Genomic DNA, 19,586 nt, shown 5'->3' on the forward strand with positions numbered 1-19,586 from the left:
AGTGATTGAAAGACGATGAATTGGAGCTATGGTAGCAGTAAGTTAATCTGTGTGTGTATGTGTGTGTGTTCTTACCTAATTGTATCTTTACAGGAATGAATCAAGCTCGTACTCTCCCGTGTATTAATCCTGTAAGGGGTGGCCACAAACAAACTGCCCTGTCCCCTGCCATTTCACTACCCTGATCCCAGCTCACACCCCCCTTTCTCATATAGGCTACCTCTCCACTCCATCCCTCCATCTCATACTTGGCCTCCCCCTCCCTCTCCCCCCTTCCACCTCACTCACATACACTCTCCTGGTCAGCCTCTCACTCTCCATCCTCTACACCTGGCCAAACCACCTCAGTGTGTTTCTCCTAACGCCTCCTGTCACATTCACATCAACACCACAATGCTCCTTCACTTCCTTATTTGTCAGTCTCTCTCCATGTGACTCCATATGCTCCTCTCAGATAACTCTTCCACTGCTCTCTCCTGACTTCTGTCCCTCCAACATGGTCCAAGCTCCACCTCCATCCGTTAGAGATGGTATCACGATACTGTCATGTAGTAACTTTTTCACTTCCATGTTTCTTATAACTGCTTTCAAGGAACCAGCAACCTTTCTTCCTTGCTGTACCCTTTCAATCACGTCACCCGCTCAACTTCCATCCTTACTCATCACACTACCCAAGTACTTAAACGCACCCACATTTTCCATTTCCTCCTCATCCAACCTAACTGTACATTCATTGACTTTACTTCTCTTGAAGACCATAACGTTACTCTTCCCTACATTCACCTTTAGATTCCATTTCTTACAAACTCTCCCAAACCTATCAACCAAGCTTTGCAGCTTCCATTTTATCATACATATTCTTAAATTTACGAATTGTTTTGGCACAAACTATTTCATTCGGTAGTGCAGTCCACTGATCAATTGCCCTATTGCGAAACTACATTTCCTTACGTCTTTATCACCTCTCTTTTTATGTAGTTTTTTGCAGTGTCCTCTAGCTGATGCTTCCCCATAGATCATATGCACATTTATATCTATTTTCTCTTTCCCTGAGATGCATTAATATTGCATAATCATGTCTCCTTTTATCCTTCTCTCCTGTAGTGTTGGTAGATTCATTTTTTCTAGTCTTACTTCCTAGCTTAGATCCCTTAATAGATTAGTAACACATGATTTTTCCCTTTCTAAAACCGAACCGCCTTTCTGTTATATTGTGTTCTTCTAGATAGTTTACATAAACTTTTCTTATCTGCTTTTTTAGTATCTTACTTAAACTTTTCTTATCTGCTTTTTTAGTATCTTACTTACAACACTGGTCAGTGATATTGGTCAGTAGTTGAGTGGATTCTGCCTATTCCCCTTCTAGAATAGGCGAAACAATGTTTGCTTTCTTCCAAATATCAGGTAGTTCACTTTGACCTAAGGATTCCTTGAATATTAAATATACTGGTCTGCTTAACTGTTTTGAACATTCACATAGCACCCAACATGAAATTTCGTCAGGACCATTTGCTTTTTTTTTTTCTAATTTACTTATCTCTTCCTGTATGTCTTTTTCTGATATTTGCAAGTCTCGTAATACAAGTATGAGTGGGCATGCATGTTCCATATCATCTCTCTCAAAATTATTTTCTTCTGTAAACACTGATTGGAAATTCTTATTTAGTACTTTACAAATATGTTTTTCTAGTGTACTGATGATCTCCTCGTCCGTAATGGACTTCATTTTATCTTTAACTTTGGTTTTGCTCCAGATGTAGCTGTAAAATAGTTTCGGTTGATCACTACATTTACTTATAATGTCTTCCTCAAACTGTCTTTTAGCTTCTCTCCTTATCTTTGTATAGTCATTTCTTGCCTGTTTATAATCATGTGCCCTCTCACTTGTGTTTTCTGTATCTATTCCACAGCAACTCTCTTTTTTTCTTTTGATTTTTTTACATTCTGTATTAAACGATTTCTTTGATTTCTGTTTTCTTTGTGCTGAGGGATGAAATTTTGGACTCCTATTTCATAATTTTAACAGAATTTTCTATATATAACATTCAAATCTTGTCTTCTAAGCTCCTTTTCCCAATCTAAGAAGTACTTCTTTAGGTCATGGTAGTTCCCCTTTTTGTATTTCCAATTTATATTTGCACTGACATCTCCAGTTAATATAATTCTTTCTGATTTCCATTCGATGTAGTAATGCTCTTAAACTCTGAACTGTACTCTCTGCCAGGTCTTCATATTCGCCTCCTTCCCAAAGTGTTTGTTTTGGGTGGCATGTATAAATCTGCCACAATTACTCTCCCTTCAAGTGTGTTAATCTCTACTGCAATCAGTTAGGATAGGGTATATCTAGTTCTATTTCTCTGACTTGTAGATTTTTCTGTTAATATTATAAATCACTCTTCATTTTTAAAAAATCCCTATCTCTTCTCTATATATTGCATTCCTTTGAGTTTAGGGTATCGTCTGATATCCTTGGGGTTAATTTTTTCTATTATGCCAATAACACTTGGTTCCTTTACCTTGGTATAGTCTTCCATTTCTAATAATTTATATACCATTCCTTCTACATCTGAATACATCAACTTAATCTTGTTTACATACTTGCCATAGCTTGAGTCTACTACCTTCCTTCTTTTTATTCCCTGCTGGTTATGTACCACTTTAGTACCTGCAATTCAATTACTTTGTAAAAAAAAAAAATACTCTCCTCTTCCTCTGATCTTTCATTTTTTGTTCTTGCTTCCTCCCTCTACTCCTTTAGTGTTCCCAATTCCTCTTGAGTCAGGCGTCTTTTTATCCACACTTTTTTTCTAAATTCCTCCTTTCCATGAGTTTGTTGGCATTTTTTAATATTTCTTCTACAGTGTTTGCATTCTGGAAGGTTAATTTCAGGGGCCTTGACTTACTTCTTTATTTTCCAAGCCTTGTATGCTCTTCTATATCTTTATCACAGATATCCTCTGATACTTGCTTCAATATGTTCATTATATTTTCCTTCTTTTTGTCCCTTGAGATTTTTTTTTCCTTCTTCACTTATGCCACTGATTATTATAGATTTTTTAAACTCTACAGCTTCCCTGACTAGGTTTGGTTTTTTTTATGCTTTCTTTCACTTCCTTTCTTAAGCCATTTTCTTCATTGTATCTAAATCATTCTTTACTTACACAATTTCAGTATACGTAGTTTGTACCGCATCTCTGTAATTTCTCACCAGTTCATTTACCTGTGTTATTTTCTCTTCATTGTTACTACTTTAATCTATCAAACTGCTTGCTGGCCTGATTTTCTGCATATCATTTCTGAAATCATAATTCTCTCTTGGTTGACAACTGTACATCCCATTTCACCAGCCTTCATTCTCAGTGAATTTGCCTCAGCTGATAGTTCATCTATTGTTGTGGCTTTTCTGTTTATTTTCCTTTATTAATTCTTCATTTTTTCCCTTTTGTTTGCGCAGCTCATTCTTAAGTTCATCGATTTCCATTTGAAAAGTTCTCTCCAGTCTATTCACTTTTTCGTAAGTGTCCTTTTCAACCAGTTTTGAGTAGAAGTCATCATCCTGTTTTTTACCTTTGTCTCTTCTCTTAGCACCTTCTAAAGGCGTCTTTCCAAAACACGACGCCATCTTAAATAAATGAAAATCTTTATTTACAGTTGGTGCATCACTCTGCCGTCCGCTCGCCTTGATGTCGAGATGACGTAAGGAAACTCAGCACATTCCTGGACACTGATTTATAGATGTTTACTTCTTTGCTATAACTTGTTTTACTAAGTTGGATCATCACTTTAAGTAGCCTAACTGAGCTTGACCCATAAACATATACAACCCACAGCGGAGCTCAGTGACATACGTCCGACTCGTCTGCTGCCTCCCCCCCTCTCTCTCGTGTTCTTACCTAATTGTATCTTTACAGGAATGAGTCAAGCTCGTACTGTCCCGTGTCTTAAACCATATTTATCGTACATATCCTTACATTTGTGAATTGTTTTGGCACACACTATTTCGTTCGGTAGTGCATTCCACTGACCAATTGCTCTGTTTGGGAAACTGAATTTCCTCACGTCTTTATCACCTCTCTTCTTATGCAGTTTTTTGCAATGTCCTCTTGCTGATGCTTCCCCATATGTTAAGTACCAGTAATCATTTATGTCTATATTCTCCTTCCCCGATATGCATTTATATAGCATTATCATGACACCTCTTTTCCTTCTCTCCTGTAGTGTTGGTAGATTCAGTTTATTTAGTCTTTCTTCATAGCTTAGATCCCTTAAGCTTGGTATCCATCTTGTAGCGGCCCTTTGAGCTTTTTCAATCTTGTCTATGTGTTTTTTGAGATGAGGACTCCAGACTACTGATGCATATTCCAGGGTTGGTCTGAAGAATGATGTTATTATCCTTCTTAGCATGTCTTCATTTATGTATGTGAATGCTATTCTCATATTTGCAAGCAGTGTATACATGTTCCATACCTTCTCACTGATGTGGTCAGCCGGAGATAGTCTGTTATTGATAATCACACCTAGGTCCTTCTCTCTTTCTGATGTGAGTAGGGTTTTATTTCCTAACGTATAATCCCAATCAGGTCTTTTTCCACTTTTACCAAACTTGATTACATGACACTTGTCCACGTTGAATTCCATTTGCTATGTATTACTCCATTCATGAGGTTTATTTAATTCTTCTTGTAGCTCTTTACAAGAGTCTGTGTTAGTAATTCCCCTTTGTATTTTTGCATCATCTGCAAACATATTTACAGTCAACCCTTGGCTATCACGGGTTTTGCTATCGCGTTTCATGGCTATCACGGACAGGTGAAATGCAACACGATTACCTTTATCGCGACCTCAAATACTGCTATCGCGGACGATGGTCGGCCAGAAACATTCAAATCGCGCGGGCTCCGCCCATGCGTATACTCGCGCCGTGATTGGCACGACGTCACAGGCTACCCGAGCGCTGATTGGCCCAAGACATGGTTACAGCTACCCATCCTTCCCGCCAAGGTTCAGAGAGAGTCAGCGTTACCAGTCGACAGCAGCTACAGCCGTGAAGACCTATTGTTCAACCACAATGGCCACCAGTACCCCATCCAACCCTCCTACCATTGGTGCACGTAACGCGGCTAACCCAGGACGGCAAGTGAGGAAGAGGAAGAACCTGCCTTATGCTCAGGGTCCCTTCCATACTCCTGATGAAGCTGATCAATTCCTAGACGAGATAGAACGTCGGAGGGGTGGCCAGTAATACTCCACCCCAGCCTCGGAACCCCTTCAACCCACCCAAGCCCCTCATCCTCTCCAAAAATGTTAAGTAAAATGGCTTATTACAGTTAATTCTGTTTTATTTATAGCCTTTATGTACTGTACTGTTGTTAATTTGCAGCATTGGTTTGTAATCCCAGGTATTTTAGTGAAGGAGATGTGAAAATAGGGTAAGGTTGGGGTAAAGTTGGAGGTCGGGGAACCAATTAGAATTTTTCCCATTAGTTCTTAAGTATGGCTATCGCGATTTTGGCTATGGCGGGTCGCCTAGGGTACCAATTACTCGTGATAGCCAAGGGTTGACTGTAGATAACTTTCATTTCCAGTGTTACTGTCTATATCATTTATATACACTAAAAACATGATTGGTGCCAGCACTGAGCCCTGTGGTACTCCACTAGTCACTTCTTTCCATGATGAGTAGTTTCCTCTTAGTACTGTTCTCATATCCCTTTTTATAAGAAAATCTTGCATCCAACAAAACAGTTTGCCTCGAATTCCTCCTTGATGGTACAGTTTCCATAAAAGTCTTTGGTGTGGTACTGTGTCAAATGCTTTCTTGAAATCTAAATAGATACTGTCCACCCATCTTTCTCTTTCCTGTATTGTGTCTGTTACTCTGTCATAGTAGCTCAACAGATCAGTAACACATGATTTTCCTTTCCTGAAACCAAACTGTCTTTCTGTTATCATATTGTGTTCTTCTAGATGATTTACCCAAGATTTCTTACAAGCTTTTCTACTACCTTGCTTACAACACTGGTCAGTGATACTGGTGGGTAGTTGTGTGGATTTTGTCTGTTCCCTTTCTTGAATAAGGGGACTTTGCTTTCTTCCAAATATCTGGTAGTTTACTTGACTCAAGGATTTCTTGAAAATTAAAAATAATGGTTTACTTAACTCCTTTGCACATTCTCATAGCACCCAACATGAAATTTCATCAGGACCATTTGCTTTTCCTCTATCTAATTCACTTAACTCCCCCTGTATTACTTTTTCTGATATTTGTATATCTGGTAGTATGTGTGGGCATGCATGTTTCACATAGTCCCTCTGAAAATTTTTTTCTTCTTTAAAAACTGATTGGAAATTCTTATTTAGTACTTCACAAATATCTTTCTCTTGTGTATAAGTGATTCCCATGTCCGTAATGGACTGTATTATATCTTTTACTTTGGTTTTGCTTCTGATGTAGCTGTAAAATAGCTTCGGTTGATCACTACTTTTATTTACGATATCCTCCTCAAACTGTTTTTGGGCTTCCCTCCTTATTCTTGTATAATCGTTTCTTGCCTGTTTGTAATTATTATATGCCCTTTCACTATTGTGTCTTCTGTATCTATTCCACAACAAATCTCTTCTTTCTTTTGATTCTTTACATTCTGTATTGAACCATTTCTGTGTTTTCTTATCTGCTTCTTTGTGCTGTGTGTGTGTGTGTGTGTGTGTGAGAGAGAGAGAGAGAGAGAGAGAGAGAGAGAGAGAGAGAGAGAGAGAGAGAGATCGTGCAATAATCTTAGGGCATGATCTACTTACAAAGAAACTAAAGCAAGTGCAAGGAAAATACTAGCTAATACCCACGATCATATTGCGAAGTGGGAAACCTGATGTGTTAGAATACTCGTGCAGTAATTCATCGCTACGTGTCTGATTTTGAAGTTCCTTTATAATATCGTCTCCAATAGTTTCTAGTAAAATGGCGTAAAAAAAAGTTCCATTATTACCTATAAAGCTGATCTACCAGTTTCCCCCATTTTACAGTGAGAGGTGTTTGGTACAAGGTATGGTATTTTTTTAACGTTATCTCCGACACAACCAGGCCTGAGATTCACAACTTACTTTTAACTCCCTCTCGCAGCTCGGACTTGTTTCTGCAGGAAGCGTGGACTCTTCTCATATTTCTTTTCTTTTTGCAGAAATACATTTTCGATACGAAAGGAAAATTATGTTTTTTTTTTTTCCGGGAAGGTCAAGGAAAGTGTATAAGATTCTCATGGCCCTTGTTCTTAACACAAAAATTTGAGTTATGATGGGGCTGATTCTAGGTTTGCTGGTGAATCTTACCCGTACTTGCCTTTAAGATCCTGACCCTGGGCACGCCTCGCCAAGTGAAGCAGGTGCTCTTTTGGAACTCAAGGGCCCGTCTGTTCTCCAAATACACAGCCTTGCCTGCCATCACCCTCGGGAAGATCTCCTCGGCTGACGTGTACCCTTTGTAAACCCTCAAAAGCCGCTGTGGAGAACAAAGGTGGCGGTGGGATGGACATTAGTTGAGTCAGGTTAATGGTTTATGTATGGTTTCACAATTATACAGTATTTCTCTACAAACGGTCCCATTCATTTATCTCCCTATCTATCTAAGTACCTGTCTTTTTATCGACCTACCTCTTTACCTATTTAAGCGTCTACTTGCCTGTTTACCTATCTATCGACCTGTCTATCTGTCTGTTCACCTATGTATCTATCTATTTATGTATATATCTGTGTCCATCTATCTGTCTGTCTATATGAGCAATATATATTATATAAAATGCATTTTTTATTAAAAACCTAAGTATACTTATCAATCGCTTTTTTTTTTCTTTTTTTTTCAGTTCTTTCATACTTCTGTGGTCTGTAGACGAGCTGTTTGGACAGTGTTTTTTTCATTTCATTCATTGCCAGACGCCATTTATCCCAAACGGGGTGGCCAAGGCTTAGAGTTAATTGTTTTACTGGGAGGGGCACTAATCCTCCACCAAACCCACTTGACACGTAGGAAGAACGTTATGCCAACAGCATCTGGTGTTCCCAGGCGGTCACCCATCCAAGTACTAACCAGCCTTATGATTAAATGTTCTACTAAATGATCTCTCTCAGTTACACAAACTAAGGTAAAACCACCTACGCTTATACTATTATGAATAATCAAATAACAAGCCAAAATAGAATATTAAGTCTTACGCACAGTCCCTGTAAACCACATGCCCAACCATCCCAGTTAGAAAAGGAATGACAGTCGGATGGGAGGGTCGCGAACCAAATAACCACCCCAAGACAAAACCATCAGCTTATTATCACACTGTTCACATCCAAAGACGAACCACCAAATGATCAACCCATCATTCACATCCTAAGATGAATCACCATCTTATCGCACAATTCACGCCCCTAAACAAGCTACCAACTTATCTCGTTATTCACACCTAAGACAAACCAACTTATCACCACACTGTTCACACACCAAGACACACCACCAACTGACCATCACACAGCTCACATCAATGACAAACTGATCATCACTATTCATACCCAAAGAAAAACCACCAACTAACCATCACACTACTGATACTCCACACCACAGCCCCGTTATAACTCCATACAACCACACCCGATCCACATCTCTAAACCAGTGGCATCTTTTTATATTCTGTTATGTATTACTCCTACCAGATATTATATCCGGCTTATGAAAATGCCAAAGTACTGGATGGATTAATGAAGGCTGTATCTAAACCACCCAGTTAAGGAAAAAATAATTAAATCGCCAAGAGGTAAGCATATTATACAAAAGCTGTGACTTGACTGTACTTTCTCTTATCTTTTTAGTCTCACGCTCGTACGACTCACCGGTAAATGAAAGTTCTAGCATTAGGTGTAAATACTGTCCAGTGGAATAAAAGAGCTGTTCGATCATGAAAGGGTTAATGGCGACAGTATTACAACTTTATGACTGCAATGACTCATCTAAACAAAATCGTCTGGTGTTAGCTGGAATAATATACAAGAAAAGTGACCAATAAAGGGTTAACAACTGATCGGTTTTACTTTGGCTTGACTTGCAACTGCATTTAGATGTTGACCCTGGAGATGATGGTTAGTTGTCACTGAATTCGAAACGTCCTGACTATCAATTATAGCAGTGAACTTAAAGTGAAGAAAACATGAATTTTGGAATATAGTTTACCAATTCGCAAGGAATAAGAAACTGTGTGTGTGTGTGTGTGTGTGTGTGTGTATATATATATATATATATATATATATATATATATATATATATATATATATATATATATATATATATATATATATATACACTGAGGTGGTTTGGCCATGTGGAGAGGACGGAGGGTGAAAGACTGACGAAGAGAGTGTATGTGAGTGAGGTAGAGGGGAAAAGAGGGAGGGGGAGGCCGACGATGAGATGGAGGGATGGGGTGGAGACGTATATGAGAGAGGGGGGGTGAGTTTGGAGCGGGGCAGTGAAATGGCGGGGGACTGGGCGACGTGGAGTCGAGTTGTTTGTGACCACCCCGAATGGGATTGAGGCGTCTGGCAATAGATAGATATTATATATATATATATATATATATATATATATATATATATATATATATATATATATATACACACACACACACAACGTCCATCTCAGCAGTTACTTCAACAAACAAGAGATGAGGCTTTGGCACACCTGATGTCTGACTTGACTCGTATCTCTGACTGAGGTAAAAATAATCTTGTTTTTAAGGCATCAAAGACTCGGTTTTTACACCTATCCACCCGTCAAAATCTTCCACAGTAGTACCCACTTAAGTTTAATAATATCCATATCAATCCTGCATCATCCTTGAACATGCTTGGGGTTTCATTTACACAAGACTTATCTTGGAAAGATCATATTGCATCTCTTGTAAAATCTGCTTCCAAGAGATTGGGTGTGCTAAGCCGACTCCGTGCCTTCTTTACTCCAGCACAGTTGTTGACTTTATACACGGGTTTTATTCGCCCCTGTTTAAAGTACAACTATCATGTGTGGGGAGGCTCCCCACATACAGCTCTTCTCAATAGGGTGGAGTCAAAGGCTATTCGTCTCATTAACTCTCCTCTTACTGGCTCCCTTCAACCTTTGTCTCTTCGCCGCACTGTTATCTCTTTTTCTCATTTCTATCGCTGCTTCAATGGTCACTGCTCCTCCGAACTGTCTGCTTGCATCCCTCCACCTCTACGACGGGCGCGTAGCGCCCGTCTAGCAACAAATTCTCATCCCTTTGCTGTCCAACTCTCTAATACAAGAGTTAACCGTTACTCTCAGTCCTTCATTTATGCAACAGGTCAACTCTGGAACTGTCTCCCTCTGTCTGATTTCCTACTTCCTATGATCTCCAGTCTTTCAAACGCAGTGTGTCCAGGCATCTCGAAATGAATGGATCTTGAATTTGGCTCTCTTTTGTATTGTTTTTGTTTCTTTCTTGGAAGGAACATTAATGCGGGCTCAGCCTTTGGTTCCTTCTTCCTCGCATAATATATATATATATATATATATATATATATATATATATATATATATATATATATATATATATATATATATCCTACAACGCTGAGTTGTAACCTTATAACCAACCAACACGTGTTTCCTACATGACAACAAGTGGGTTGGCGGAGGGTTAGTGTCCCTCCCGGAAAAACAACTAATTAAAAATGCGAACAAGAAGCCTCGGACCAGGACTGACCAACAGGTGATGACTATGGATCGAACAAAGGCCATGGTACGGACTGCGACATGGAATGTAAGGGGTGCGAATGATGAGGTGAAAGAGAGAGAGAGAGATTGTCCAGGTGCTTGAGGATGCAAAAGTGGATGTATCTAGAATAACAGCGACAAAATGGAGAGGTGAGACTGTGAGACAATGGGAGTATGGATGGGGTATATGTGCGGTAGTAGGTGAGAATGAGAGGGCAAAAGAAGGAGTGTGCATTGTCCTGCGCAAGGAATGGAAGAATATTAGAGAGTTTGGATCCGTCGGCTCAAGAACTGTGTGGGCAAGATTGCAAGTTGGACTACAAATGTGGGCTATTGTATGTGTGTATATGCGCCAATGCAAGATGGTGCAAGCAGAGCGAAGATGAGTTCTGGACAAATGTTGATGCATGCATGGAAAATTTTGAAAGGAATGAGAGAGTGTTTTGGTTGGAAATATGAATGGAAAAACAGGGAATGTGAAGGTGGAGGGAGTAGTTGGTGAGTGGGGTGTGCCTGCAGAAGTGGGTGACAATGGGAGTGTTCTAGTGGACATTTGTGCAGGGAGGGGGTTGATGATAGCCAATACCCTCTTTAGACACAAAATGATCCACCAGTACATATGGCGAGCGATGAGAAGGGTGGGTGGTGAACTGAATGAGCGGAAGGCAATGACTGATTTTGTGTGTGTGTGGATGACAATGAGAAGGTGTGTAATGGATGCAAGAGCATACAGAGGTTGGGGGTGTGGACTTTCTGACCTCTAAGGTGTAGGAGAAGAGAAGAACAGGAGGACGTAGTCCATACAAGGACGGTAGAAAGGTTGCAAGAAGATGGAAATATGGCAGAATATAAGAGAGAGGTGGAGGAGAGATTGGGTAAATATGATCTGGAGCAGATGGGTGACGTGGAAAGTATATGCAAGATATTCACAGAAGAAATCTGTGCAGCATGTGGTGTGTGGGTTGAAGAGAAGACGAAAGAGGGTGCAAGGAACAGCACGGTGGAATCAAGAGGTGAGACAGGCTGCGGCGCAAAAGAGGAAAGCATATAGTGAGTGGATGAGAAGCAGGGGAGTGGAGGAAGTTGAGAGACGGAAGAGAGAGAGATATGAAGTGAGGAATAGAGAGGTGAAAATATTAGCAAGAGAGAGTAGGACGACAGTGGATGAGGAATTTGGAAGAAATTTGAGTGTAAAGTGGTGGGAATGTAAAAAAAAAAATGTTCTGGAATGAGGTGAATGAGTTTGGGAGAGTGTGTAAGAAACGGAAACTGAAGTTGAATGTAGGGAAGAGTAAAGTTATGGTCTTCGAGAGAAACGAAGCCACTGAATGTACAGCGAGGCTGGATGAGGAGATGGAAAATGTGAGTGCGTTTAAGTACTTGGGCAGTGTGATGAGTAAGAATGGATGTTTAGAGGGTGAAGTGCTAGAAAGGGTACAACAGGGAAGAAAGGTTGCTGGTTCTTTGAAAGCAGTGATATGGAACAGGGAAGTGAGCATGGAAGTAAAAAAGTCGCTGCATAACAGTATTGTGTTGTCGACCCTAACGTATGGAAGTGAAGCTTGGACCTTGTTGGAGGGACAGAAGTCAAGAGTGAGAGCAGCGGAAATGAGTTATTTGAGAGTAGCATGTGGAGTTACGTGGAGCGACTGCCAAATGAGGAAGTGAAGGAGCTTTGTGGTGTGGATGTGGATGTGACAGAAAACGTTTAGAGAAATATACTGAGGTGGTTTGGCCAAGTGGAGAGGATGGAGAGAGAGACTAACGAGGAGAGTGTATGCGAGTGAGGTGGAGGGGGGGGGGAGAGAGGGAGAAGCCGAGGATGAGATGGTGGGGTGGAGTGGAGAGGAATATGAGAGAGGAGGGTGTAAGCTGGGAGCAGGCATTGAAATGGCGTTGGACAGGTCGACATGGAAGCGATTTGTTTGTGGCCACCCCTAACGGGATTGAGGCGTCTGGCAATAGATAGATATATAGAAAACATGATATCTGGTCAAAAGGGAATCCATCCCTTTGTTTTCCCAGCTTTCCATCGGTCTCGGATGTACTGCTCTGTTCGTGTGGTATCGCACTGAGCTTATTTATCAGGCACGATGTCGAATTCTCCTTGGATTGGGAAGCCCTTTTAACATTTCTTCATTAACGAATTGTTTTGCATATTACAGTTTGTTATCATCCTGTATGATATCTACATCTTTTCATACTCGTATGTATATATGGACACAAGTTGCATAAGTGACGTCTATTTATCTATCTATTGCCAGACGCCACAATCCCGTAAGGGGTGGCCATTTGACTTTAAGTTATTTGTTTTACAGGAAGGGGCACTAACCCTTCACCAACCCACTTGTTGACACGTAGGGAGCACGTACGGTTTGGTTGTATGGTTACCACCCAGGGTTGTAAATGGTTTTTTGAGTTACAGGAAACCATTTGGCTTGTCACTCAATGTAAAGCCACCTGTAAAGGAAAGAAAAGCAATAAGAACTGACAGGAAAGATGGGAGAAACAGGAAGAGAGGAGGGCAGGCACAGAAAAAGAATGATTAAGGCTAAGGAAGCAGCAGGCAGCACTACATCAAGACCGGGCCGACGGCGGTGGCGGTGGACTCATCGCCCTGGTATACAAATCCATCAACTTTGTAGATACCAGTACACACACAAAGTCCCTTCTCCCCCCACGTGACACCACAACAGAAATACAATCAATTAATATACGCACTGGCAACAAATCACACATAACAATCGCTAACACACACACATTCCCCCCCAGTCGTCCCCCACAGTACCACACAATTACTCTCCACAGATACACCACATCACTAACATACCCAACATCATCCTGGGTGGTGATTTCAACGCCAAGTCGTCGGCCTGGAATGTCAACAACCCTGACACAGACAGAAGGCTGGTACTACAATCCCAGAGAGACCACCTTTTCATATTAAACAGTCTAGACCAACATACCCATATCCCACACCAAGCCCTCTTCCTCCCATCATCTCCAGACATCACCTTCTGCTCCCCAAACTTCGCCCCCACTACATCATGGAGAGTGGTCAAAACCCTAGGCTCTGATCACCTCCCAATCATCATCACTACCAAAACCAGAATCACCCCAGCTGGCCACAAACACACATACACTAATTATAAGAAAGCCAACTGGGAGGCCTGTGTAACTGAAACAGAACAACTTCTCGAAGCACTAAACAGTACACCCATCACAAACATCAACACCGCTGTGCACACCTTCAATACAATTATACAAAACGCAGACAAAAGACATATCCCTAGAGGCAACAGAAAGAGACACAACCCCAACGGGACACACTCCAACACTCCCCAACACCCCATACACAAGACACCGTACAACAAATACAAGAACTCAACACTCAAACAAACAATAAAATATCAGAACAGCAAACACTAAACTGGAAAAATTACCTCCAAACACCTGACCACAAAACAAACATCAGCAAACTCTACAAAACACGAAACAGCATCACACTTTCCAACAGCAACACCACACAATCACATGCTGCCAACACAACAACAGACACCATACCCTCAAACAAACAACATGCAAACACTCTCATCAATCACTTTTCACAAGTCAGCCAGCTAAACCCCAATCCGGAAGACCGACGTATCATCCGACGTAAGAGACTGTTCCCCACATACCCAGACTACGACCCTTTCACTTACAACCAGACGAAGCACATCATTAACAACCTCAAGCACTTATCTGCCTGTGGACCAGACAACATAAGCAACATTCACTTTAAACACCTAGGACCACAAGGCATACAAGCACTCACCAACATATCAAACTACAGCTACTCACACAACATAATACCCAACATCTGGAAGCATGGCAATATCATCACTATCCCTAAACCCAACAAAGACCCCACGTTACCCTCCTCACACCGTTCCATCACACTCCTCTGCACCCCCTCTAAAGTCACTGAACGACTAGTACCACAACTAGTCACACCTCACATTCCCCTAGCCCAGCCACAACATGGCTTTAGGCCACTACACTCCACAAACACCCTTCTTACAGACCTTACACAGAGAGTTTTCGATGGCATGAAATCACCTAGGCCACCACACAGAACAATCCTAATCACACTAGATATTAGCAAAGCTTTTGATGCCATCCCCCGCCACAACCTCACAAACAAAATACTCAACACAAACATGCACAATAACACAAAAAGATGGCTGGCAAACTACTTACCAGGCAGATGTGCACACGTAACATTTGCCGGCCAGTCTTCTAACATCAGAAACTTCACAAACGGCGTCCCCCAAGGATCTGTTTTGTCCCCTACACTCTTTAACCTATACATGCACGACTTACCCACACCCCACACACCACAGATACACAGCTTCCTATGCAGAAGATATAACACTTACATGTACACACCAAAACGCCAACACACATCATTCAACCTTACCTCAACACACTACACGAATGGTTCACCACAAACAGGCTCAAAATAGCCCCAGCCAAATCTACAGTGACTCTTCTCACAAACTGGACAGCAGAACATAGTCACATCCCACACCTCACCATAAACAACACTCCCCTACCACACACACACATCCAAAATCCTTGGTGTAACATACAATACATCAATGTCATTTAAACAACACATCACAAACATTAAAAATAAAATAACACCAAGACTCAGTGCCTTGAGGTCACTTGCCCATACAACATTCGGACACAACAAAGAAACCACCACCACAGTATACAAACAATACAAACGTTCAGTAATGAATTATGCAAGCCCTGCCTGGGCTTCTGACCTCACCAAAACACACTACAACACTCTACAGACCATACAGAACAAGGCCCTAAAAATAATCACAGGCTGCACAGCTACTACACCCACAGACCACCTACATCAAGAAACCAAAGTCCTCAAAGTCAAGGATCACCTAGGCATGAGAGGCACCCAGTTTCTTGCTGCAGCCTCCACAAACCCACAACATCCACTACAGTATATGGCAGCACATATTCAGTCACTTAAAGACAACATACAGCTGCATGCACGGCCTCCTGACATCCACCCTTCTTAATCCTATCTTCCTCGTCAGGACAGGGTCCACCTGGCCAGGCTGAGATGTGGGCACCATCCAGCCATCTTAAGCTACCAGAAGAGGCTGGATGCCTCCGTCGCTGATGCCTGTCCAGGATGCAACACAGCACACCATACTATTAAGCACATTATGGAAGACTGCGTTGCACACAATCACCTACGCCAACAACACAACATACACTCTCTGAGAGCTCTGTGGGAAAGCCCGGTCTCGGCCATGGCCTTCCTAAGGGACTCGGGGCTGTTCGGCCAGACTGCCTAGGGAACAACTACTACTACTACTACTACTACATCAAGTGAGTAGATGATGGTCGCCACCACCTACCACATATATGTACAAGAGTTTATTGACGCACCAGATATCAAGGTAAACTCGTAAGAAAGAAGAGTTATGTGAGCCATCTAATACCACGAGAATAAGTAACACAGACTTTCAATCAACACTATACTCTTCATTTAAACTTGACCTAAAATTTCCTCCTCTATCTTGCATGCCGAGTTGTAAAAATATATTAACACTAGGATACGATGCTACAGTAGTCACGAAGAGATCTATGGAATGGATGTAGAGCCAAAGCTTTGTTTTTTTTTTTTTTTTTTTTTTTTTTGAGCTGCAAAAGGACAAAAATTTAGTCCAAGTTAACATGAAGGAACCATACCTGCAGGTACTGGTTACTGGAGGAGGCGATGCCGTCTCTATACACGTCCGTCAATGATATAAGTTCCAGGCCCGAGTTGTAGATGTCCTTAATGGTCTCCATGGAGGCCGGCTGTTTCCTCACCAGCAGGAAAGCGGTCAGGTTGGTTGAGTAGCTGATGGTGAGGACCATTGTGTACAACCACAAGAACATGACGAATATCCTGGTGCTGGTCCTGCGAGGCACCAACACCTGGGGACCCGCATTCATAAGGAGCTCAGCCAAATGGCATGTTAAACAAAATAATAATGACTGCGGTTAATTATTAGTACATATAATCACAGCAGTACATATAATCACAATTAGTACATATAATCACAGCAGTTCATTATTATCAGGAATGGGAGAGTATTCAGAAAGGATCTAAGCCAATGTGTACGGTAGACAGTCACAGCAGTTCATTATTACAGAACTGGGGCAGTGCTCATTAATGACTTAAACCTAGCCTATATACATTAAAAGATAATTACATTAGTTAATCTGTATTATTAATTTTCTTTTCTTGTCATATATATGTACTGTACTGCATTATTCGCTTTAATATCGTTGTGAAGTGTTTGACAGCCGTATGAGTTAGGTTAGGATCTAATACAGAATTCTAGTTTGGTTATGAAGTGCTTGGATGGATCTAAGAGTTTGAATAAGATTATAAACAAGCAATCTGAAATATGTAATTTGTGCTCAATAAAGTTTACGTATACAGCACCTGGTTCTCACACGTGTGAAGTCCAAGGGCATAGTACCAGCTGAACCCCAGGCGCCCCAGACTTCGAACTTCCTCGCCCCTGTACCATAGATATTTTCAATTGTATCTAACAGTTTATAAAGGCTCCACCATGCTTGCATGCGTCGGACTTAGTCACCTAATGGCGGCTCTTCCCGCTACTCGATCTCTGGCAGCCTCTTTATTCAATCCCTTATCCTTGAGGTCACACTCTAGGTCTTTTTCGGTCTGCCTCTCGCAACCCTACCGCCGACGTTCACACTTCTCTCTCTCTCTCTCTCTCTCTCTCTCTCTCTCTCTCTCTCTCTCTCTCTCTCAGTAAGGAAAATACAGTCAGGGACAAAAGTTCGCCTTTAGTTCCACTGCGTCTCTTTCGCATTTGGGGCATTTCTGTCACCTTCTTCCCTGACGCATCATATTCAAAAGAATAATCTATGGATAGAAAAATATACAGAGCCTCACTCAGTAGAGGAAAGGGACAAGCAGAAGTGAATTATAAGGCCAATTTTTGTCACTGTCTGTACAGTACCAACTGCAAAGCCTGGAAAAAAAAAAAAAGTCTGCTTTACATAATTTTGAGTAGGTTCATAATAATCGCAGTGAAGTTTGCCTGGTATCAAGGACATTAAATAATAATAATAATAATAATAATAATAATAATAATAATAATAATAATGCCTCATTTTACAGCAGCGACTCCAAAATTAAAGTTGTTCCTTTTTCCACATATGCCCGAGCACAAAGGCAGTTAACCTCTGTAATCCGGTAATGTATTTTCAGTATATTTTTTGCTGTCTCCAGGTGATTTTATTTAACTTAGAAAAAGTCTTTTGCACTGAATGTGTTAATGAGAGCCATATCTAATCTCTCCAGTTTATGAAAACTCTAAGCAGCATAAAATCGTCTGTAAGTAGCAGGAATAAACTAATTAATAGGTAACTTATCAACTGTCTGTTGATTCAAAACACTTCTATTACATTGAATGCTGTTAATATCTTCCGATATTATAAGACGTCTCTCACAACGGTGACCCAGCGAAAAACTTACGAATAGGGGCCTACAAATAAAGCCTCTGACCGACCGGATTTCTCCTCACCTTGGTGAATGAAGATTCTAAAAGCATTCATCGTACCCGTCGACCTGTAAAACTCAGTTAATTCGAAGCAGGATGGTGAACTCGGTGATGGAGGAATCGAACAGCCGGTATTTGGCACCCTCACTGCATTTTTTTAAAATTTCTATAACATGTTCTTAGTATTTCCTGACGATATTTTGAGCTGCAGGGCTTAGATAAATCTTCCTCAACCCCTACAGAATGAGAAGGATTTCTTAAACTGAATAAAAGCGTCTCGATGGTGAATTCAGTTACGGAAGCGTCAAAGAGCCGATATTTCCTCCTACACACTGTGCTGACTTTCTCCTACACTCGTATTATAGCCTGTATTTATTCCTGCTGTCTCCCGATGATTTTATATACGTCAGGAGAGAGATTTCGAACTGATGGATTTAGATAATACAGCCTTCATTAAAGCCTCATTAAGTGGAAGAGGCTTTTCTTAAGTGGCATTATATCGTCTGGAGGAAAAGTGGTTAAAGCAATCTCCACTTAATTGCCTCGTGAAGTGACATAATATACTACTAAGAAAAAAGTGCTTCAAAATTACCGCATAAACTAGAATACGCACCAAGAATTGATCATCGGCAAACAGGAATATGTTAATATGTAATGTGTTAAATAGATCGCTAGGAAAGATGTACTACGAAGCTTTCTACGCCACCTAGAATACAGTCACTTATGCAGCCAGAAGTGACACAGCAGAGGACAGGGCAGGAGACGACAGTCCATCAGGATTGCCAGCCATTTATCCTCTTTTACGACAGTGAAGGAAACTGCTGACATTGGTATATAAAACATAAAAGACAATGCCGAAGAGTAAGTGGCAAATAAATTGCCAAGAAAAGAGTGTTTTATAGACTAGAAGGCCACCTCGACAGGGACTGACCATCGGCCGCTGAAGGATGCCACAAAACTCAAGACAGGGCCGGAGACGATGAGACCCACGAGGATGGCCAACCAGGTCCAGGGATGGAAGGGGAAGGCAAGGGCTTGCCAGCGGGGCAGAGGCGGCTCGGTGCGGGTGAGGAAGCACGTCATCTATGGCAGGAGGAAGACACCGCTGATTTATACACAAAGCAACACAACAAAAAAGGAGCTATGACAAATTCTTGCTATAAGCTGCACACCAGCAACATGAAGACACTCTTGCCAGTCACAAACAAAACATATCA

The 19,586-nt window shown here is 41.2% G+C and overlaps 1 protein-coding gene across 1 annotated transcript in view; it reads right to left on the bottom strand.

Moving 5' to 3' along the window:
* The window catches only part of LOC145417770 (ionotropic receptor 21a-like), a 61,267-nt gene that overhangs the window by 25,997 nt on the left and 15,684 nt on the right, over positions 1-19,586 (bottom strand). The window contains exons 4-7 of the mRNA XM_080286376.1: positions 19,301-19,452; positions 17,280-17,358; positions 16,535-16,765; positions 7,334-7,492 (exon numbers count right to left, since the gene is read on the bottom strand). Coding sequence (XP_080142502.1) covers positions 7,334-7,492; positions 16,535-16,765; positions 17,280-17,358; positions 19,301-19,452 — 621 coding nt within the window. The remainder of the gene's footprint in view (positions 1-7,333; positions 7,493-16,534; positions 16,766-17,279; positions 17,359-19,300; positions 19,453-19,586) is intronic.

This window comes from Coenobita brevimanus, chromosome 111 (genome assembly GCF_032717465.1).
Source record: "Coenobita brevimanus isolate Jiangsu-jjx chromosome 111, ASM3271746v2, whole genome shotgun sequence".
NCBI lineage: Eukaryota > Metazoa > Arthropoda > Malacostraca > Decapoda > Coenobitidae > Coenobita > Coenobita brevimanus.